We start from the raw sequence: 23,375 nt of genomic DNA on the forward strand, positions 1-23,375 counted from the left end.
TGAATGGAAACCAAAATCGCCAACTGATTGAGGGCTGGATTCAAACTCACAGTGAAAATCAAAGTAAACTATTGAAATCACAGGCTGTTCCAGCTTGTGTGAATTTCATCATGGCAACTCATAATGTGACTCAGTAGCTTGTATGGCCCCACGTGCCTGTATACACTCCTGACCACGTCTGGGCATGCTCCTGATGAGACGGCGGATGGTGTCCTGGAGGACCTCCTCCCAGACCTGGATCAGGGCATCAGTGAGCTCCTGGACAGTCTGTGGCGCTACTTGGCAACGTTGGATGCACTGATACATCATGTCTCAGAGGTTCTCAATTAGATTCAGGTCTGGGGAACGTGAGGGCCAGTCAATGGCATCAATGCCTTCGTCATCCAGGAACTGCCTACACACTTTGGCCACATGAGGCCGGGCATTGTCCTGCACCAGGAGGAAGCCAGGGCCCACTGCTCCAGAATAAGATTACATAGAATATTGTCGTAATATGTTGCCCTTGAACAAATTTGCAGATAATCTGACAACATCACCATGTTTGTTATGTAACTTGTGAATCTGATGATGATTCTTGATAGAGACACAAAATCTGTGTTGAGGATCTAATAATAAAATTTTAAGTTTGTATTTTCCAATCATGGTTAGGGAGAATACAAAACGAATGATGAGCATTTAAGGTCATTTGAATTCATGCATGAGATTTTAAATGTTGTACATCATACAGCTAGAATGGGAAATACATGAACAGTACTGAGAGGCATATCCACAGGTAACAAACTGATTATGAATCTCCTCATTTCCTTCCATATACTCAGCCATAAACAATTGCCAGTAATATTTATTTTCTATTTAAGCATATTTTTTTGATAGTCAACAAGGGACCTGAGCCATACGACGATGGTCTGACCTGATAACAGCTACCATGAATCTTCATATTCACTCAAAATGTCAGTCTTTCAGTGCTTCCACACAAGATTTCAAGTATTGCAGGAGCATCTTCTTTTACATATTTAATTGCCCATTAGTGCCACCTGGTGGCCAGCGTAGTCATTGGATTTTCTTGAACTCTCCACTTTCACTTTTCAAGTCTGCATTTTTTTTATCTAAAATGTTTCTATCCACCGTTCTATCTTATTGCTTGTTCTCTCTCATGACATTCACAGTCTCACCAAGCATGTCCAGTTCCAGGAATACTCTATTCTCTGTATGAGGAGGAGATATGTTTTACTTTCACATTCCAACCACCCCCACTTAACCAACAGTTTTCCAGTTCCATTCCAGTCATGTTCCAAAGGTTCCAGTCTTCTGAGTGGATATAGAACACAAATACATTACAGGCAGATGTCAAGACTGAAGACAGGCAACACCATCGACAAAGTAAGTGACCAGCTCTTCTATTTAGTACTGTTTTTGCCTAGGGGTATAACGCAGTAAAAATAAATGATGTTAGTTTCACTTTTGGTGAGGTAAAGTGTACCAAACAAACCAGTAGGTACACTATACTCAATTAAGTATTACAAAATTAGTCCTATAAAACAAAAAAACAAAAATATTAAATTCATTATTTGCAATGTGAAAGTACGGTTTCAAATGTTTCACAGGGACTTGATAGCTAGCAACATATCATCAATTACAACATAATTAACCTAACCTGTATGCGTAAACATAACTTATGCCGAACTCCTAAGGACTGCTCAACTTTTACCGTCCAATCAAAAGGAAGTCTTTGTATTTTCTGCCACCTCTGGTCTGATTGTCATTAGTGGTGGGTGAGATTCTGAGCTCCATCCAGGAGAGGTCAGAGTTCAGTGTTCAGTTCATGTTCAGTTCATGTTCTGGAACCCTGGTGGGTGTGTCTCTACCTCAGGAAAGTCAGTCTCAGTGCACAAGTTTGTGTTGCCCAGAGTTTTCCTCAGGTGTCTCCTATTGTGTCTGTACTGCAGACTGGATGGTGATTCAGTGGTGTGGGACTGTCTCACTTCTCTGGGCCACGACCACAGCCTCTGTTGTAGTGAACTTGTTTGCTCTCGCAGCATTTTGTGTCAGGTTGGAGGACAGTGCTGGTGCTTGTAGGAATATACTGAGCCCTCTGTCCATGAGGATCTGGTCTGGGGAGAATTTATACCCATCACAGGAGGGCTTCTCAATGCAAGCGATGCAAGTTAGTGATCAGCAGTCTCAGTGTGTTGACTCTCCATGACCACACATGACTGTGTGTCTGCAGTCAGTGTGTCTTTCCCTGGTGTGTAGAAAACCTGGTGGTTATAACTCTGCAGCTGTATATCTTCTTTGGTCTGGATGGTACTTTACCTAATATCACACTGGATGTACACTCTTACACTGTAAACTAACTGGCGGAACCTTTTGGTAGAAAATACAATGTCTGACAGTTCTTTTGCCATTTGAGCATTTAGCTTTGCTGTTTCAATTAATGCTCTTGAAGAGTCAGCAATTTGTTGTCGTTCTTGCAGTGGACAAGCCCCTTGTACATCTTGAGATGCGTCAGCCTCTATGGACTCTGCTTGCTGTAACCAGGTGGAGGCATTTCAGCTATTGCACATACAGGGGTGGACAAAATAACAGAAACACCATATCACAAATACACCTACCGAGATCACATTAATTAGATTGCTAACTAGCAGTACATATGTGTCAGATATTGAAGAGATCTGATTGTTGATTTTTCAGAGCAACATGAAGCAATCAACAGAGTTCCAAAGAGGCCAAATAGTTGGTGCTGTTCCATTGTGTGAGTTCTCCAGTTTGGCACTTGACCTACATTCGCATTTTGTTGACCGACTCTGGTGACTTCCTGGTTGTCTGTGAGGGGTTCCTGGTTGTCTGGGAGGTTTTCCTGGTTGACTGGGTTGTCTTCCTGGATGTCTGGGAGGTCTTCCTGGTTGTTTGGGAAGGCTTTCCTGGGCAAGACCCAGTTCCATTCTCCATTAAAATGAAGGGCTGTTTTTTTTGGACTGTCCTCTAATCTACAAACTGCTCTCTGTAGAACCTATGCCATCTAAACTCAGTTTCCTAGTCAAAGATTAAATGTAATTCTGTTCAGTAAAGCTCAGTCTGTTCTGTATCTCTACGTTAACGTAGTGTTGTTTCAGGGTTTTATATATTTCAGGACAGGACATATGGTTTTATTCAGTCTGGAGGTGAAATGTAGGGGAGCCAATTAACAATTAACAGAACCAAGATGACAGCACCCCTCTGAGCCTGGGTCCTCTCTAGGTTTCTTCCTAAAATTCAGCCTTCTTAGTGAGTTTTTCCTAGCCACTGAAATGTAATAAGGCCAGGTGTTTCTGTAAAAGCACTTTGTGACAACTGCTGTTGTAAAAAGGGCTTTATAAATACATTTGATTGATTGATTGATAGACAACCTTTATGGGCAACTGTTCTCAGGCTTTCATCTACATTCTATATTACCAGACTCAATGACACCCTCCTTCAGGACTTGTATTTAACAGGAGGAATGTCCTAAAGGCTTGATCAGGGGTCAAAAACAAAATAGTGAACAACTATCCTATTACAAACAATACATTTGAGCAACCATTGTAACAAAACTAGTCCATTAAGGTTTAAAATGGACATAGTATATTTCCAGTGTTACATAAGCATGTAATATAAAATGTAATACCACTAATTTTGTATTATATTAAGTGTTTTTCATTCCATTAACTGTGTCAGTCTAAAGGCCCACATGAAGATTAAAGACAGAAGGGATGGTTCCATTATAATGGTTTAAAACTGCAGCGTTGTGGACCTTTCAGTGAGATGGTGAGGAATGGAGAACCATGGAAGACTTGATATGCATAGTAAGTTTAACATTCATTTTTTACCAATTTGAATTGGGAAAACTATTAAACTTTCATATTGGAGCTGGTAATCTCTCCCCCAATGTAAACCTATCATATATCTCTAACCCTGATCTCTTCAATGGCACAGGAGCTCTGTATGACACTACAGAACACTCCTTTTACAGCAGACAAATCATGTTTATAGTGTTGAAATATTTAATTTCTCCATTTACAGATTTGTCTAACAATCAGTTTGATTCTTCTAAACATCAAGTCCTCTGCTGCTTGTGGTCCAGCTGAATATATAATAGGTGGTGAATGTTGTCCGATGTGTTCACCAGGTAAGGACCATCTCTGTATATTAAATTGAATATTATGAAAACAATAAATGTTAATACCAATCCATCTATGACATATTAACTTATTGTCCCACAGGTAACCGTGTATACAAACATTGTACAGAATATACAAGTACTTCCTGTATCCCCTGTATTGGCTCCACCTACCTTGATAAACCCAATGGTCTTATTACATGTATACCATGTACATACTGTGACCCAGGCTTTGGTTTGATGGTAAAACATCCATGTAGACCTTCATCAGACACTGTCTGTGAGCCACTGGAGGGGTTCTACTGTACAGACCCAACTAAGGATGGTTGTAATGCAGCCCAGAGACACAGCAGCTGTGAACCTGGACAATACATCAGACAGAAAGGTACTACTTTCATTATATTCAAGTTCACTGTAATCATCTTTCTATGGTGGACTGACATGGATTGATATACTGGTTGAAATATCAGTACCTGTCAAAAATCTCAATTATTTTATTATTTTCATACTCAAATAATGTTGTTGACCAAATCATTTATTTGAAGGAAAAGAAACAATTGAAATATTCCCTGCTGTTCTTATTAGAGCTCTTTTGGCCATCCTATCCCTAAAGGAGCACAGATTTCTTCTTTAATTTTAGACTTTAAAGATAATTACTTCATGGAAAAGTGTTCTTAACTCTCACTGGGCTTTTGGTTGTCCTACCTAGCTATAGTAAGATGAATGCTCTATCTTAGTCTGAAAAATAATAAAAATGTCAAATTATAGTACATTTTTCTATACTGTATGTGTTTGTGCAGGAACTCCATCTACAGACACTGTGTGTGTTGACTGTACTGGTGACACCTATTCAGATGGATCATTTACATCCTGTCAACCACACACACAGTAAGTGTTTTCTGCTTCCTTCAACAAATAAAAGTAGCTCTACAATGATAAATGAATATGCGTAGACATTTAAAATATAATGTTGGATCACCATATTGTCCTTCATATTTCTTCTATTTTCTCTTAATATAGATGTGACACTTTGAATCTTCAAGAAATTAAACCTGGAACTTTTAGGTCCAACCCCGAATGTGGACCAAAGACCTCATCTCTTATACCTGTAACTGTATCTACAGTTTTGGTGCTCATTTTTTTAATAACTGGGATTATCATAATCATATTATCAAGGAAATACCTTAATAGCAGGTAATTCTTTTTTTTTCTTTTGGAATTGTACACAACAGTTATTTTGATTGCCTAAGGATGAACACAGCGAATGAAAAAGTCAATGTTTACTGTCATATATCTGACACTGCTTTTGTCTCAATTCTGATTATTCAAGGCACAGGGGGGTTGTAAATATACAGGCAGATGAACAAACCCCTACCAAGGTATGTTAATGCCCCCTCCCCCACCCATAACTTTTTATCATATTGAATGTGTTAAGGAGGTGGATGATATATTGCCTTATATTAATATTGTCAACATTTTCCTCCAGGATTCACATTTGATAGAAAGTAATAATAAAAAGGAGTTTTGTATGACACTGCACCTGGATACAGAATCTTGAAGTTACTGCCTTTGAACCAAATACATCTACAGATGATCTGACAACATCACCACGGACATCAACTTGTGAATTTAGTGATGGCTAAAGACATCTACCAAATGATTCCACAGTATCACCATGGATATAATGGAACTTGTGAATCTAGTGACAATATCTGTTCTTTTTTACACAAAAAACATACAGACTCTCATAATGAGACGTCCAGGACACCAGTATGGAAGAAATGGACTCCACTTGTTGTAACCATGGATTTATAAGATTCTATTACAGACTGATTCACAAGGGACAGTGATGACCAGTTACCCATGATGCATCACAATGGAACACATTTGATACAAATCATGACTTGTAGTAATCCTCAATCATAGTACAGTATATAAATATATGTATATTTTGTACATATGTATTTTTTTTACATCCTGATGCACTTGCACTTAAATGTTTTTATGATGGTTGATTTTATAATCTATTTTTAATTTAGTTGTTTCTATGAGCTGTAATTCATTAACAGTACTTAAACTCCTCCACTTGAGGCAGGCACTCTCCACCAACCTGAAGTGGGCAAGCCACCCTTTTCCGACTGAGGACCATGGCCTCGGATTTGGAGGTACTGATTTTCATCCCCACCGCTTCACACTCGGCTGCAAACCGTCCAAGTGCATGCTGAAGGTCCTGGCTTGAAGGGGCCAACACGACAACATCATCCGCAAAGAGCAGAGACGAAATCGTGTGGTCCCCAAACCTGACACCCTCCGGCCCCTGGCTGCGCCTAGAAATTCTGTCCATAAAAATTACGAACAGAACCGGTGACAAAGGGCAGCCCTGCCAGCTTCCTCCCCCGCCATCGGATCCAACTCACAACCAGGTTGTGAGTTGGATGTCTTGGACACTCTTCACCCGAGTGTCCAAGACATGTGGCCGCAGGTCAGATGAAACGACAACAAAGTCGATCATCGACCTGCGGCCTAGGGTGTCCTGGTGCCACATGCACTGATGGACACCCTTATGCTTGAACATGGTGTTCGTTATGGACAAACTGTGACTAGCACAGAAGTCCAATAACTGAACACCGCTCGGGTTCAGATCAGGGGGGCCCTCCTCCCAATCACGCCCCTCCAGGTGTCACTGTCGTTGCCCACATGGGCGTTGAAGTCCCCCAGTAGAACGATAGAGTCCCCAGTCGGAGCACTTTCCAGCACCCCTCCCAGAGACTCCAAGAAGTTCGGGTACTCTGCACTGCCGTTCGGCCCGTAGGCACAAACAACAGTGAGAGAGACCTATCCCCGACCCGTAGGCGCAGGGAAACGACCCTCTCGTTCACCGGGGTAAACTCCAACACATGGTGGCAGAGCTGGGGAGCTATAAGCAAACCCACACCAGCCCGCCGCCTCTCACCATGGGCAACTCCAGAGTGGTGAAGAGTCCATCCTCTCTCAAGGAGTGTGGTTCCAGAGCCCAAGCCGTGCGTAGAGGTGATCCCGACTACCTCTAGTCGGAACCTCTCAACCTCACGCACCATCTCAGGCTCCTTCCCCGCCAGCGAGGTGACGTTCCACGTCCCTAGAGCTAGTTTCCGTGTCCTGGGATCGGGTTGTCTAGGCCCCCGCCTTCGACTGCCGCCCGATCCTCTCTGCACCGGCCCCTTATGGTCCCTCCTGTGGGTGGTGAGCCCACGGGAGGGCGGCCCCATGTCGCTCGTTCGGGCTGGGCCCGGCCGGGCCCCATGGGGAAAGGCCCGGCCACCAGGCGCTCGCGAACGAGCCCCAACCCCGGGCCTGGCTCCAGGGTGGGGCCCCGGCTGCGCAATGCCGGGCAACGTCACAGAACACACGATATCTTTCTTTATTAAGGGGTTTTTGAACCAGGTAATATTTATAATTTTTTATATTATAATATCTTTTGTTAAGTAACACTGTGTAATGACTCAAACACAGGACCTTCAAATCCACAGCCAAGCACGCTACCTACTACTAATAACTAATTCTGTATATAGCCTATATGTCTCTAAACTATGTAGGTACGTTTGGTTGACAAATGACTGCACATGAAGTAAAATACTACACTACCTACTGGTAATGTACCTAAAATGACAAAAATCGCTAAGATAATTCCAATCTATAAATCGGGCGACCAAAACGATTTGAACAATTACCGGCCAATATCAATTCTACCCACTTTCTCTAAAGTACTTGAGAAGGTAGTATACAGTAGACTAAGTGGCTATCTTGACAAATTTGATATTCTTGTTCCATCTCAATACGGCTTCAGAAAAAAGAGCACAACCTGTATGGCGATACTTGACCTAATCGAACAAATTAATGACTGTATTGAAGAGGGGAAATGTGGTGTTGGCATTTTCTTGGACCTATCAAAAGCATTTGATACCATTGATTTTGATATCTTATTGCACAAATTGCATCATTATGGTATCAGAGGTTTAGCACTAGAATGGTTCAGAAGTTATCTATATGAGAGAAAACAGTATGTCTATGTCAATGATTGTAACTCTTCTTGTAAGCTTGTAACTGTTGGGGTCCCCCAGGGCTCTATCTTGGGGCCACTCTTATTTATCTTATATATAAATGATTTTGTAAATTCATCTAAAATATTTCATAAAATCATCTTTGCGTACGATACTAATTTGTTTACATCACATAGTAACCCTATTATTCTTCAAAATATAGTTAACTTAGAAATTAATCAAAGTTGACACTTGGTTTAAATGCAATAAACTGTCATTAAATACTAGCAAAACAAACTACATATTATTTAAATCGACCAAGAAAAAACTATTTAAAAACACTGATCTTTGCTTGATTAAAATAAATGATCAATTGATAAAAAGAGTGTTTTCTACTAAGTTCCTGGGGGTCCTTATTGATGATTCTCTTACTTTTAAATGTCATATTGATCATCTTGTTAACAAACTCTCAAAGTATGTCGGCTTGTTTTATAAGATCAGACATTTTCTCCCTCTGTCTGCTCTTCTTGTGTTGTACAAAACTCTGTTTGAACCACATCTTAACTATTGTAATGTGATATGGTGTAACACCTTTATAAGTTATCTTAAAAAACTTATATCATTACAAAAGAAAGCCATACGGGCTCTTTCCTGGTCAGAGATAAATTCCTCTTCATACCCTATATTTTTTCGATTTGAGTTATTAAGAGTAGTTGAGCTAAATAAATATCATAATGCTTGCCTTATCTTCCAAATTGTAAATAATCTGAACTCTAGATTAAATAGTCTCATTCCTATCTATAGCCCCCAGCACACATACCAAACGAGAACTAAATCACTAATATTTGGTAAATATCGCAGATATTTGCGCACTAGTATGAGTGTTGTATGTAGGGGGCCTCAGATTTGGAACGGGATTGATGATGACCTTAAGGTGCTGCCCTCTATCTCCAATTTTAAAAAACAACTAAAAAAATATTATTTATCAACTTATATTTAATATATAACTGCTTTCTCATGGACTACTGGGATATAATGAGCATGAATGTATGTGTATGTACTGTATGTTTTGTGCATTTTTTCTTGTGAGTTTTGTCATCATCGCCTGGTAACTGATGGTGACCATGTATCTTTATTGTACCACATTTCTTTTGTAAAATTACGGGCCCCCACCCATAAGCTTCTCTAGCTTCTTTGGGGGACCCATTCATTATACCGATGTGATTTTGTTGCAACGATTGTATTATTATATTGCTTTTGGTATTTGTGAATAAACTTCGAATCGAATCGAATTAACTCTTCAAATGAAATAAAGAGGGACACATTTGTTTATGCTCCTAAAGGAAATCAGGGCATCTGTAACTGGGGAAGAGTGCTTCTGTAAACAGGTGAGAAATTATATTTGTGCTTTTGTGACTGCTCCAAAAAGACTATTTAAAAAAAAAAAAAAAACTCTTAATGACCTCCTTGAATAAACTCTCTATGTCCGCTTCCAACATCTCTGTACTCTCTTAGCAACAACCAACCAACGACATCTCACAAAGGAAGTGATGTTTTTGCTTCCTTAAATATTCAACCGGCACAGCCAGAGCAGGACTGGTTACCCCTCTGAGCCTGGTTCCTCTGGGTTTATTCCTAAATTTCAGCCCCTTTTACTGAGATTTTCCCAGCCACTGTGCTTCAACGCTGTTAAAACATATTTTCATAAAAACGGCTTTATAAAAGAAAATTATTCAATTAAATCAACAACCTGAAACTGACACTTAAGGCAGAATGATCACATGGGTCTACAGATGAGCGAGGCCTCGTTTGTTTGTCAGGGTGCGGCTTCATCCCAAATTACCATAGGTACTGGAAAGACGCCTCAGAACCAGATGTAACATCACTATTTAGACACCGCTGAGTAGTGATGGCGAGGGGAACAGTGGCGGTGCCAGAGATTTTCTTTTGCTGGTGCTACGGGTTAGCTTCACATTTCAGTGAGTGTTGTGATGGAAATTCCAATGTATCGACACTCGGAGTAAGGGACACAGAGCCAAAATTCTCTTTGTACATTATAACCGTTTTATTAACTATTATGCACAGAGACTATTATGAGAGACACGTCAACCGCTTACACACACATAATCGTCTGAGGTGTCTCTAACTCCATACATGAACAATCCATATTTATTACATAGAAAAGGGGTGTGGTAAGATGCTGCCATCGGTTTTGTCACAAGAGTTTACCCAAAGGGCGGGCTGTCCCCCCACCTTATCCTTCTCAACTCCTGAGGAGACACAATGTCTGGATAGTCAACAGAGACACTAAAGGGTTATACAGATTTACGAGTACCTCTCTAATCCACCCGTGCCGGTCAAGGATGTCTCCTATTCAAACACCAGACCCCTCTCGGCATCTTTAACTAGTAACTCATTCATACATGTATAGGACGACAAAGAATACATCCTTCTTCTAGGCAGGAGGACATGGCCCAAATACCTAATAATCCTCTGATATTATACAGACATGTGTGTCACAATCAAAGTACAGATTTACATATCAGCCAATAGAAAGACAGACATTTCTCAAATGCACCTTAGTTCAAAATGTCCATAACAGTGTGCTCTGAAATGTAGTTTCCCTTGACACATTTCAGATACACGCACCTGCTCCACAGCAGTCTAATAAACAATAATCAGATGATTATCCTGTAAGCTTTTGACCCATCTCTCTATTTGCAAATAAACTGTTAATTGTGCCAAAATAATTTTGTCTCAGTACTTACTCTAAGAGTGCCTATCGATGGAATTACCATCACAGGACCAACAGGGCAACTTAAATAGGATCCCCAATCAGAGGCAATAGGGAGCAGCTACCTCTGATTGGCGATAATCAACCCACAATGCACATAGAGATGCCTAGAGGCACCCCAGCCAGGATCTGACATCGTTATCATGGCACCTGTCAGTGGGTGGGATATATTAGGCAGAAAGTGAACATACTGCACTCAAAGTTCATGTGTTTGAACCAGGAACATTTTGGAGAGAGCATCTCCAAAACTGCAGCCCTTGTGGGGTGTTCCCAGTCTGCAGTGGTCAGTACCTACTTCAGTTTCTGGGCAGTCACTGTTTGAGATTTATTCTGGTGTAAGTTGTTGTGTTTTCCTGTTCCTGGTTTCAAGTTCTATCACGTTTAAGTTATTTTAAGTTCTCTGCTTTCCTTGTCCTACCTCCATCTGCATTGTGGAACATATTACACCTGGATTAAATTGGCAAAGAAGAAATGTTCACCAACAGATGTTGAAATTAACTATTTGTTAAATTACAAAACCTACATTTATAAGCTCATGAAATTTAGGACCAGCATTTAAAATGACATTTGTTTTCAATGTGCACAGGTTATAGTCTATACAGCGTGGTAAATGTTCATTAAACTAATCAACATCTTGTGGTGGTTCCACCATAGCCAGTTACATTTCTACACATTTTCACTAATATCAATATGAGCAAGCTCAACTTGTGGCTTGATGAAGCACAGCTAGTTCAGTCAGAGAGCACTGGGCCTGCAACACATCAGCTGACATGGAAATCACTCCAAACACAGTCACAAGATTTCTGTATTTATTATGGCCATCATGGGTTACTCACTCAGTCTGCTGTTCGGCTGGTTGTCTTAGCATGTGATTACTAAATCCACCCAACTCCCCAGCCTCAACCTGTTTGGTTTTGCTTCATTTCGTAGGGGGATTGGTACAGTGTTATTTTTATTAGTTCTGCTGTAAACATGATCATGTGATGGCTGAGTTAACCGAAAGGAACAAAGTGTAATGCCAGTACATCATATTTGTATTGTTGTGCTTTGTTCCTTGTGATGCATCGATACTCGGACTAAGGGACACAGAGACAAAAATGTATCTCGGCACATACTAACAGTTTTATTAATTATTATGCAAAATATGAGAGACGCGTCAAGCGCTTACAGACATAATCATCCGAGGAGTCTCTAACTCCATACATGAACAATCCGTATTTATTACATAGAAAAAGGGGTGTGGTAAGTTGTTGCCCATCGGTCTCATGTCAATCAAACACATGCCCTTTGTTCTATCACATGTCCTGGGCTTGACACAAAGGTACATGGTGTCTTCCCTCATGTGGTTAACTTTCTCAACCCTTAAGGGAAACTTAAAGCATCTAGACAACCTCCAGGTCGGCAGATGATTAACCCTACAACCTACTGTGACCAATCAAGAATGACCCCTAAGACATATACCAGATCCCTCTCTCCTACGATCCTAAAGAACAGAAAGGACTGACACCTTCTTTGTCTAGGCAGGAGGACATGGCCCAAATACCTAATAATCCTCTGATATCATACAGACATGTGTGTCACAATCAAAGTAAAGATTTACATACCAGCCAATAGAAAGACAGACATTTCTCAAATGTACCTTAGTTCAAAATTTCCATAACATCCTCTAATAAATTGTTTAACAAAGATGTGGCATTTACTCTCTGAACTGAAAATAGTGCAGATGGATAGAAATATTTGACCCATTACTTATTGGATTAAATGAACAGACCAGTAGTCTACAGAGGAAATGGACCCTATTGTGAAATAAACATTTGCTGTGTTGAGGAGATCTTGCCATTTTATGGCAAGTAATGAGATTAGTAATGAGTACATTAATTAGTTCTATGGTGAAGTGCCCCTTTTAGTTTCTATGCATTTTCACTAATAGCAACATTAGCAAGCACAGTTTCTGGTTTCCTTATTGAAAATGGTGCAAACAGATACAAATAGTTCCCGATTAGAGTAGATAACACTAAACAGGTTTAGAATGGTGTTATGAATTTAACAGAAGAGAAATTAATTAACTGTATCAGTTTATCATGAAACCCCTTATTGGGGGGAAAGTATGTAAATATGAGTAATAAAAAAGATGAAGACCAATACCTACAAAAACCCTGAGGCCACAGTGGGAATATCACACCTGCGTGAAGTTGGCCCCCCACCCTACGCATAACTTCGGCAATATAGGCTCAATCGTTTGAGCACCGTTTGTGCTTTCAACATTTTATTTTGTGCTGCTATCATTTTATAGATATTAAAGAATATTTTATAGGTCATTCTGAGGTCACTCATCCCCCCCAACATCTTCCAAAATCAACCAAAATAGTCTTGTTTGTGTCGTTAAGATTTTCGTTTGTGCTGCTTCTGTATTTTACATATTAGACATTTAATTATTGGTGATGACATCACTCAGCCCCCCCAACATGCTCTAAATTGAGTCAAAATAGGCTAATTCCTTTGTGCGTCGTTTGTGCTGGTTTGTGTCGTTAAAGTTTGGTTTGTGCTGCATCAATGTTTTTCAATGTTAGACATTTGATTAGAGGTTAAGACGTCACCAGCCACCCAACTCCAAACTGACTCAAAATAGGCTCAATCGTTTGTTTAGCGTTGGGTAGGTGGACAACTTCACGCAGGTGAATAGCACTGGTGTTTAAAACAATGTACATAGTCTTGGGTTTGTGCGTCTTGTTTTGTCTGTACACTGGTTTTTCTGTTTGTTTTTAATCATTGAACCTAAACTGTATGTAAACATGTATACACAGGGCCCTGCTGTAAAAGAGACCTTGGTCTCACGCTGTGTTTCTTGTTGAAATAAAAGTTCTGGAACCCTGGTGGGTGTGGCTCTACCTGAAGTCAGTCTCACTGCATGAGTTTGTGTTAGCAGTGGGGTGCTTTTGCACCTCTGTTCTTGTTGTGACCTTGTTTGCTCTTGTAGATACTGCAGCATTTTGTGACAGGTTGGAGAACAGCTGGTGTCTGGAAGAGCACTCCCGAGCCCCCTGCCCATGAGGATCTGGTCTGGGGAGAATTACATACCTGTCACAGGAGCGTTTCTCAAGGCAAGCAATGCAAGGTGTTGACCTGTGATTCTTGGGCTGATACTGCTGATGTTCATTTCAACCATTTGTATGTTTTCTGTAGTAGTAGTCTTTATAGGCCTGTTAGTGTATTCTGATGTGAGTGTCTGTGTGCTGCATTCATTGCTGAGCAATGTATAGTTCCTTTAGCATGAATTTTCTCATTTTCTTGGACATTTTTATTCTGTCCCTTACTAGCAGACTTTTGTTTTGCCATAAACAGGTTGAGGAAAACATAAAACAGTAAACAAAGCAGAAACACCACCCAACTGAACCGGCAAAGCAAATTATCCCAGAGCCATAACAAAGCACAATGCACAAACAAAACATCTCAAAGGAAAACAAATCAACCAGCAAAATGTATAGGACCATGGTGGAAACCAGTACGGAACAATCAACAGATTAGAAGGTTATCAGTGATAACCAGGCTTGGAATTTTGTCATTTTAGGGGCAATGCCAGTTGGCCTTCGGTGTCACAAAAATGTTTTGGGTAAAAAGGTCACATAGCAGGGCACAAAAATTGTTTAGACAAGTTGCAGTTTGTGAAATTCGACATGCACGACATACCAGACATCAAGTAATATAAGTATTGTTTTTCTTTACCGGAAGGCAAGAAAACTAGCTACAAATTAAACTCTGTCATTTCGAGATGAATGGACTAATGACTAAATATGTTGTGAAATGATTCAGAATGGTTCAGAGAAATCTCACTAAGAAACAGAATATCATCTTACCTGATTTAGATTGTATTCTTTTTCTGACACATATAATTACATGCAATTATTACAAATTATACCTGGAACTCACTGGTCCGACTCTGAATGTGGACCACAAACCTCCCCTCCTATAGGTTTAATTCTACTTGTACTTCTTGGGCCACTGGCTTTGACAGTTGTGATTGCTGTAATTATATGTGTCAGAAAAAGAATACATTCTAAATCAGGTAAGATGATTTCAGGGTGTTGTATAATCCTGGAGGGGGACGTTAACAGTCTGTTTAATTAAGAGACAGAACCCCTGAAAAGCAGCAGGGCCTGACAGTGTCTCCCCATCCACCCTATAGCACTGTACAGATCCGTGTCTGGACTTCACTGGAGACCTGCTGCATTCAGGCCTGCTTCAAATCTTCCAACATTATCCCAGTTCCCAAGAAGTCAAGGATCAAAGGACCTAATTACTACAGATCGTCATCCTCACCTTATGTGGTTATAAAGTCATTTGAGCGCCTTGTGTTGTCCCACCTCAAGACCATCACTGACCCTCTTCTAGACCCACTGCAGTTTGTCTACAGAACCAACAGGGCTGTGGATGATGTGGTCAACGTGGCTCGTCACTTCATCCTCCAGCATCTGGACTCCCCTGGAACCTGGAAGCACTTGTCTGACCCCCTGATCATCAGCACCGGCTCCCCTCAAGGCTGGGTCCTGTCCCCCTTACTCTTCTCCCCGTACCAACAGCTGCACCTCCAGTCACCACTATCAAGCTCCTGAAGTTTGCGGATGAGTCCACCCACATCTGACTTATTTCTGATGGAGACGAGTCCGCCTACAGGTGGGAGATTGACCATCTGGTGTCCTGGTGCCGTCAGAACAACTTGGAGTTCAACACCCTAAAGACCGTGGAGATGATGGTGGACCTCAGGAGAAACCCAGCCACCCTCCCCCCATCGCTTTGGGTGTCTCCCCAGTCAACTCTGTTGAGTCCTTTCACTTTCTGGGCACCACCATCACCCAGGAACCCAAGTGGGACCTGAACATCACCTCGCTCACAAAGAAAGCAGAGGATGTACTTCCTGTGGCAGCTGAAAAAGTTCAACCTGCCAAAGACTATGATGGGGCATTTCTACACTGCCATCATAGAGTCCATCCTGACCTCCTCCAACAACCGTCTGGTACGCTGCAGCCTGCCCTTGTCCTTGGTAGCATCATCCGCTCTGCTGATTGGTTGCAATCTGCTGTCTCTACAAGACCTACACACCTCCAGGACTCGGATCCCTCTCCCCAAGGAAATGGACTATCCAGAACTCTCCCCTCTGGCAGAAGGGGGACCAAAACCTCTCACCACAAGAACAGTTCTTTCCTACAGCAGTAGGCCTCATGAACATGCTCTTGGAGCCAAACTGACTATAGCCCCTCCCCACATACACACACAACCCTCAACTGGACAAATCATGCACCTTACATATTTGTTAAATTATGAAAAATATACTATTAATGCTCATTCTACTGTTTTTATGCGCAGTCCACTTTTCTTATTTGTTTTTATAACTTGTTGCACTAACTGGCCAGAACAAATTCCTAGTATGTTGTTGAACTTGCTTGGCAATAAAACTCTTTCTGTTTCTGATTCTACTATACAGTGTTGCCAGATGAGAAAGATTCCCACAAGATGGGAGGTTTCCGGCGCAACTGGGTGATTTTTCATGACAGTGTGCAGGGAAGAATGGGCTTGGGCAGGTTGATTTATAGGGTTTTATAGAAAAATTTTTGTTTGTGGTTTCTTTTGTGGTATCCACAGGTGATTGAACAGTATACGGTCTTTGTAATCTGGCAACACTGGTACTGTATATTGAGCCACAGCAATCAAACAAGCAGATCAGTAGGTGTTCCTGATGTCTGAACACGATTATTGCTCTGTCACAAACATTTGCGCGACAAACTCACATTAACGAGAACCAAGAAAACATTTGTAAAAAACCAAACATGAAAACATGTTTTATGAGTATAACAGGGTGGAACATGCCTTTTAAGTGTGTTTGTTATTCGGTTGGGTTTCAATGAACTCAATATATTAAAAGTCAAAACCTTGACTGTACATTGTGTAATTCGTGAATGGAAACCAAAATCGCCAACTGATTGAGGGCTGGATTCAAACTCACAGTGAAAATCAAAGTAAACTATTGAAATCACAGGCTGTTCCAACTTGTGTGAATTTCATCATGGCAACTCATAATGTGACTCAGTAGCTTGTATGGCCCCACGTGCCTGTATACACTCCTGACCACGTCTGGGCATGCTCCTGATGAGACGGCGGATGGTGTCCTGGAGGACCTCCTCCCAGACCTGGATCAGGGCATCAGTGAGCTCCTGGACAGTCTGTGGCGCTACTTGGCAACGTTGGATGCACTGATACATCATGTCTCAGAGGTTCTCAATTAGATTCAGGTCTGGGGAACGTGAGGGCCAGTCAATGGCATCAATGCCTTCGTCATCCAGGAACTGCCTACACACTTTGGCCACATGAGGCCGGGCATTGTCCTGCACCAGGAGGAAGCCAGGGCCCACTGCTCCAGAATAAGATTACATAGAATATTGTCGTAATATGTTGCCCTTGAACAAATTTGCAGATAATCTGACAACATCACCATGTTTGTTATGTAACTTGTGAATCTGATGATGATTCTTGATAGAGACACAAAATCTGTGTTGAGGATCTAATAATAAAATTTTAAGTTTGTATTTTCCAATCATGGTTAGGGAGAATACAAAACGAATGATGAGCATTTAAGGTCATTTGAATTCATGCATGAGATTTTAAATGTTGTACATCATACAGCTAGAATGGGAAATACATGAACAGTACTGAGAGGCATATCCACAGGTAACAAACTGATTATGAATCTCCTCATTTCCTTCCATATACTCAGCCATAAACAATTGCCAGTAATATTTATTTTCTATTTAAGCATATTTTTTTGATAGTCAACAAGGGACCTGAGCCATACGACGATGGTCTGACCTGATAACAGCTACCATGAATCTTCATATTCACTCAAAATGTCAGTCTTTCAGTGCTTCCACACAAGATTTCAAGTATTGCAGGAGCATCTTCTTTTACATATTTAATTGCCCTTTAGTGCCACCTGGTGGCCAGCGTAGTCATTGGATTTTCTTGAACTCTCCACTTTCACTTTTCAAGTCTGCATTTTTTTTATCTAAAATGTTTCTATCCACCGTTCTATCTTATTGCTTGTTCTCTCTCATGACATTCACAGTCTCACCAAGCATGTCCAGTTCCAGGAATACTCTATTCTCTGTATGAGGAGGAGATATGTTTTACTTTCACATTCCAACCACCCCCACTTAACCAACAGTTTTCCAGTTCCATTCCAGTCATGTTCCAAAGGTTCCAGTCTTCTGAGTGGATATAGAACACAAATACATTACAGGCAGATGTCAAGACTGAAGACAGGCAACACCATCGACAAAGTAAGTGACCAGCTCTTCTATTTAGTACTGTTTTTGCCTAGGGGTATAACGCAGTAAAAATAAATGATGTTAGTTTCACTTTTGGTGAGGTAAAGTGTACCAAACAAACCAGTAGGTACACTATACTCAATTAAGTATTACAAAATTAGTCCTATAAAACAAAAAAACAAAAATATTAAATTCATTATTTGCAATGTGAAAGTACGGTTTCAAATGTTTCACAGGGACTTGATAGCTAGCAACATATCATCAATTACAACATAATTAACCTAACCTGTATGCGTAAACATAACTTATGCCGAACTCCTAAGGACTGCTCAACTTTTACCGTCCAATCAAAAGGAAGTCTTTGTATTTTCTGCCACCTCTGGTCTGATTGTCATTAGTGGTGGGTGAGATTCTGAGCTCCATCCAGGAGAGGTCAGAGTTCAGTGTTCAGTTCATGTTCAGTTCATGTTCTGGAACCCTGGTGGGTGTGTCTCTACCTCAGGAAAGTCAGTCTCAGTGCACAAGTTTGTGTTGCCCAGAGTTTTCCTCAGGTGTCTCCTATTGTGTCTGTGCTGCAGACTGGTTGGTGATTCAGTGGTGTGGGACTGTCTCACTTCTCTGGGCCACGACCACACCCTCTGTTGTAGTGAACTTGTTTGCTCTCGCAGCATTTTGTGTCAGGTTGGAGGACAGTGCTGGTGCTTGTAGGAATATACTGAGCCCTCTGTCCATGAGGATCTGGTCTGGGGAGAATTTATACCCATCACAGGAGGGCTTCTCAATGCAAGCGATGCAAGTTAGTGATCAGCAGTCTCAGTGTGTTGACTCTCCATGACCACACATGACTGTGTGTCTGCAGTCAGTGTGTCTTTCCCTGGTGTGTAGAAAACCTGGTGGTTATAACTCTGCAGCTGTATATCTTCTTTGGTCTGGATGGTACTTTACCTAATATCACACTGGATGTACACTCTTACACTGTAAACTAACTGGCGGAACCTTTTGGTAGAAAATACAATGTCTGACAGTTCTTTTGCCATTTGAGCATTTAGCTTTGCTGTTTCAATTAATGCTCTTGAAGAGTCAGCAATTTGTTGTCGTTCTTGCAGTGGACAAGCCCCTTGTACATCTTGAGATGCGTCAGCCTCTATGGACTCTGCTTGCTGTAACCAGGTGGAGGCATTTCAGCTATTGCACATACAGGGGTGGACAAAATAACAGAAACACCATATCACAAATACACCTACCGAGATCACATTAATTCGATTGCTAACTAGCAGTACATATGTGTCAGATATTGAAGAGATCTGATTGTTGATTTTTCAGAGCAACATGAAGCAATCAACAGAGTTCCAAAGAGGCCAAATAGTTGGTGCTGTTCCATTGTGTGAGTTCTCCAGTTTGGCACTTGACCTACATCCGCATTTTGTTGACCGACTCTGGTGACTTCCTGGTTGTCTGTGAGGGGTTCCTGGTTGTCTGGGAGGTTTTCCTGGTTGACTGGGTTGTCTTCCTGGTTGTTTGGGAGGGCTTCCTGGTTGTTTGGGAGGGCTTTCCTGGGCAAGACCCAGTTCCATTCTCCATTAAAATGAAGGGCTGTTTTTTTGGACTGTCCTCTAATCTACAAACTGCTCTCTGTAGAACCTATGCCATCTAAACTCAGTTTCCTAGTCAAAGATTAAATGTAATTCTGTTCAGTAAAGCTCAGTCTGTTCTGTATCTCTACGTTAACGTAGTGTTGTTTCAGGGTTTTATATATTTCAGGACAGGACATATGGTTTTATCCAGTCTGGAGGTGAAATGTAGGGGAGCCAATTAACAATTAACAGAACCAAGATGACCAAGACAACCTTAATGGGCAACTGTTCTCAGGCTTTCATCTACATTCTATATTACCAAACTCAATGACACCCTCCTTCAGGACTTGTATTTAACAGGAGGAATGTCCTAAAGGCTTGATCATGGGTCAAAAACAAAATGGTGAACAACTATCCTATTACAAACAATACATTTGAGCTACCATTGTAACAAAACTAGTCCATTAAGGTTTAAAATGGACATAGTATATTTCCAGTGTTACATAAGCATGTAATATAAAATGTAATACCACTCTCGATTTTGTATTATATTAAATGTTTATCATTCCATTAACTGTGTTTGTCTAAAGGCCCACATGAAGATTAAAGACAGAAGGGATGGTTCCATTATTATGGTTTAAAACTGCAGCGTTGTGGAACTTTCAGTGAGATGGTGAGGAATGGAGAACCATGGAAGACTTGTGGTAAGTTTGACATTTATTTTTTTCAAACACAGTAAAATCCTCTGGCGGGGAGGCAAGTACTTTGAAAAGCAAAGGATCAGTGTAAATAGTTCCTCAATAAAACAGGAATCCAAATACATTTCCTTAATGTGTTTTTTACCAATTTTATTTGGGAAAACCATTAAACTTTCATATTGGAGCTGGTAATCTCTCCCCCAATGTAAACATATCATACATCTCTAACCCTGATCTCTTCAATGGCTCAGGAGCTCTGTATGACACTACAAAACACTCCTTTTACAGCAGACAAATCATGTTTATACAGTGTTGAAATATTTAATTTCTCCATTTACAGATTTGTCTAGCAATCAATTTGATTCTTTTAAACATCAAGTCCTCTGCTGCATGTGGTCCAGCTGAATATATAATAGGTGGTGAATGTTGTCCTATGTGTTCACCAGGTAAGGACCATCTCGGTATATTAAATGGATTATTATGAAGACAATTAATGTTAATATAAATCTATCTTTGACATATTGACTTATTGTCCCACAGGAAACCATGTATACAGACATTGTACAAACAATCAAAGTACTTCCTGTGTTCCCTGTATTGGCTCCACCTACCTTGATAAACTCAATGGTCTTACAGCATGTACACCATGTACACACTGTGACCCAGTCTTTGGTTTGATGGTAAAACATCCATGTAGACCTTCATCAGACACTGTCTGTGAGCCACTGGAGGGGTTCTACTGTATAGACCCAACTAAGGATGGTTGTAAAGCAGCCCAGAGACACAGCAGCTGTAAACCTGGTCAATACATCAGACAGAAAGGTAGGTCTCCTTTCATTATATTCAAGTTCACTGTAATCATCTTTCTATGGTGGACTGACATGGATTGATATACTGGTTGAAATATCAGTACCTGTCAAAAATCTCATTGTTAAATTATTTTATTATTTTCACAAATTTTGCTGACCAAAGAATTAATTTGAAGGGAAAGAAACAATTGAAATACTTCCTGCTGCTTTTAATAGAGCTCTTTTGGCCATCCTATCCCTAAAGGAGCACAGATTTCTTCTTTAATTTTAGACTTTAAAGATAATTACTTCATGGAAAAGTGTTCTTAACTCTCACTGGGCTTTTGGTTGACCTACCTAGCTATAGTAAGATGAATGCTCTATCTTAGTCTGAAAAATTATAAAAATGTCAAAAGTGACATACTCCTGAGAAGAAAGAGTTGTTCTACTCACATTCATATGTTTAATAACTGGGACACGCCCACACCATTAACACACACAGGAACACAGCTTCTTAAAATATTTAATACAAATTGCTTGAAAAAAAACAAATCTAATTCATAATGTAAGTAATTAAAACATCACATTTCCTATAAATCTGGAAACACTGGTCAGTTATAGTAAATTTTTCTAACCTGTATATGTTTGGGCAGGAACTCCATCTACAGACACTGTGTGTGTTGACTGTACTGGTGACACCTATTCAGATGGATCATTTACATCCTGTCAACCACACACACAGTAAGTGTTTTCTGCTTCCTTCAAAAAATAAATGTAGCTCTACAATAATAAATTAATATGCGTAGACATTTAAAATATAATGTTGGATCTCCATATTGTCCTTCATATTTCTTCTATTTTCTCTTAATATAGATGTGACACTTTGAATCTTCAAGAAATTAAACCTGGAACGTTTAGGTCTAACCCCGAATGTGGACCAAAGACCTCATATCTTATACCTGTAATTGTATCTACAGTTTTGGTGCTCGTTTTTTTAATAACTGGAATTATCATATTCATTTTAGTAAGGAAATACCTTTTTTTTTTAAGCAGGTAATACTTTTTTTTCTTTTGGAATTGTACACAATACAGCAGTTATTTTGATTGCCTAAGGATGAACACAGCGAATGAAAAAGTCAATGTTTACTGTCATATATCTGACACTGCTTTTGTCTCAATTCTGATTCTTGTATTTTTCAAGGCACAGGGGGGTTGTAAATATACAGGCAGATGAACAATCCCCTACAGAGTTATGTTAATGCCCCCTCCCCCACCCATAACTTTATATCATATTGAATGTGTTGAGGAGGTGGATGATATATTGCATTATATTAATACTGTCAACATTTTCCTCCAGGATTCACATTTGAAAGAAAGTCAGTTGAACTCAACTTGAGTAATAATAAAAATTAGTTTTGTATGACACTGCACCTGGATGATGGGGTAGGATACAGAATCTTGAAGTTACTGCCTTCGAACCAAAGACATTTACAGATGATCTGACAACATCACCACGGACATCAACTTGTGAATTTAGTGATGGCTAAAGACATCTATCAAATGATTCCACAGTATCACCATGGATGTAATGGAACTTGTGAATCTAGTGACAATATTCGAGCTGCTTTCGAATGTTCTTCACTCCCTCTACAAAAATCTCACAAGCAACTGAAATGGTCTATAGTATTCAACAAGTGCACGGATAATGTATTACACATAAAATGATATGTATAATCAATACTAATTAACGAAATAAACAGACTATTTAGACAATCTATATGTGTTTGAGCACCTGTTGTTGTGATATGATACCCCTGGCATAGCTATCCAGTTTACTCTAGTACTGTACATTAGATTTCATTTCCACACCTACCATTCATCTCTTATACATTCTTGTTGTAATTTATTCAGGTTGTAATTTATATCTATACTTTTTTGGAATCTGGTTGTTGAATAATGAGATGTCCAGGACACTGGTATAGAAGACAATTCATTATTTAATGTGAATAAAGAGTTGGCAACCACTCAACATTTCTACAGTAAGGTGTGAG

General features: G+C 40.2%; 1 protein-coding gene and 1 long non-coding RNA gene across 2 annotated transcripts; both read left to right on the forward strand.

Annotated features, from left to right (window-relative positions):
* The first annotated feature begins 3,783 nt into the window (after positions 1–3,783).
* On the forward strand, positions 3,784–23,101 carry LOC117595360 (tumor necrosis factor receptor superfamily member 14-like). Its single transcript, XM_034295698.1, has 8 exons — positions 3,784–3,821; positions 4,039–4,144; positions 4,239–4,520; positions 4,936–5,023; positions 5,156–5,329; positions 5,466–5,514; positions 5,622–5,680; positions 22,751–23,101. Exons 1-8 carry the CDS (start codon positions 3,801–3,803, stop codon positions 22,761–22,763), a joined length of 792 nt encoding a protein of 263 aa, XP_034151589.1. The 5' UTR covers positions 3,784–3,800; the 3' UTR covers positions 22,764–23,101.
* On the forward strand, positions 20,906–22,357 carry LOC105023884. The gene is made up of 4 exons (XR_004576557.1): positions 20,906–20,982; positions 21,077–21,358; positions 21,978–22,065; positions 22,198–22,357. It is a non-coding gene; the product is annotated as an uncharacterized LOC105023884 (long non-coding RNA).
* Positions 23,102–23,375: the final 274 nt, after the last annotated feature.

The sequence above is a fragment of the Esox lucius genome, chromosome 12 (genome assembly GCF_011004845.1).
Source record: "Esox lucius isolate fEsoLuc1 chromosome 12, fEsoLuc1.pri, whole genome shotgun sequence".
Taxonomy (NCBI): domain Eukaryota; kingdom Metazoa; phylum Chordata; class Actinopteri; order Esociformes; family Esocidae; genus Esox; species Esox lucius.

Excerpts from the sequence above, each read along its gene's own strand:
- LOC117595360 (XM_034295698.1), top strand. The coding sequence starts at position 3,801 with ATGGAAGACTTGATATGCATA. Across the intron at positions 4,521-4,935 it reads ACAATACATCAGACAGAAAG|GAACTCCATCTACAGACACT; the intron begins GTACTACTTTCA and ends GTGTTTGTGCAG. Across the intron at positions 5,024-5,155 it reads TCCTGTCAACCACACACACA|ATGTGACACTTTGAATCTTC; the intron begins GTAAGTGTTTTC and ends CTCTTAATATAG.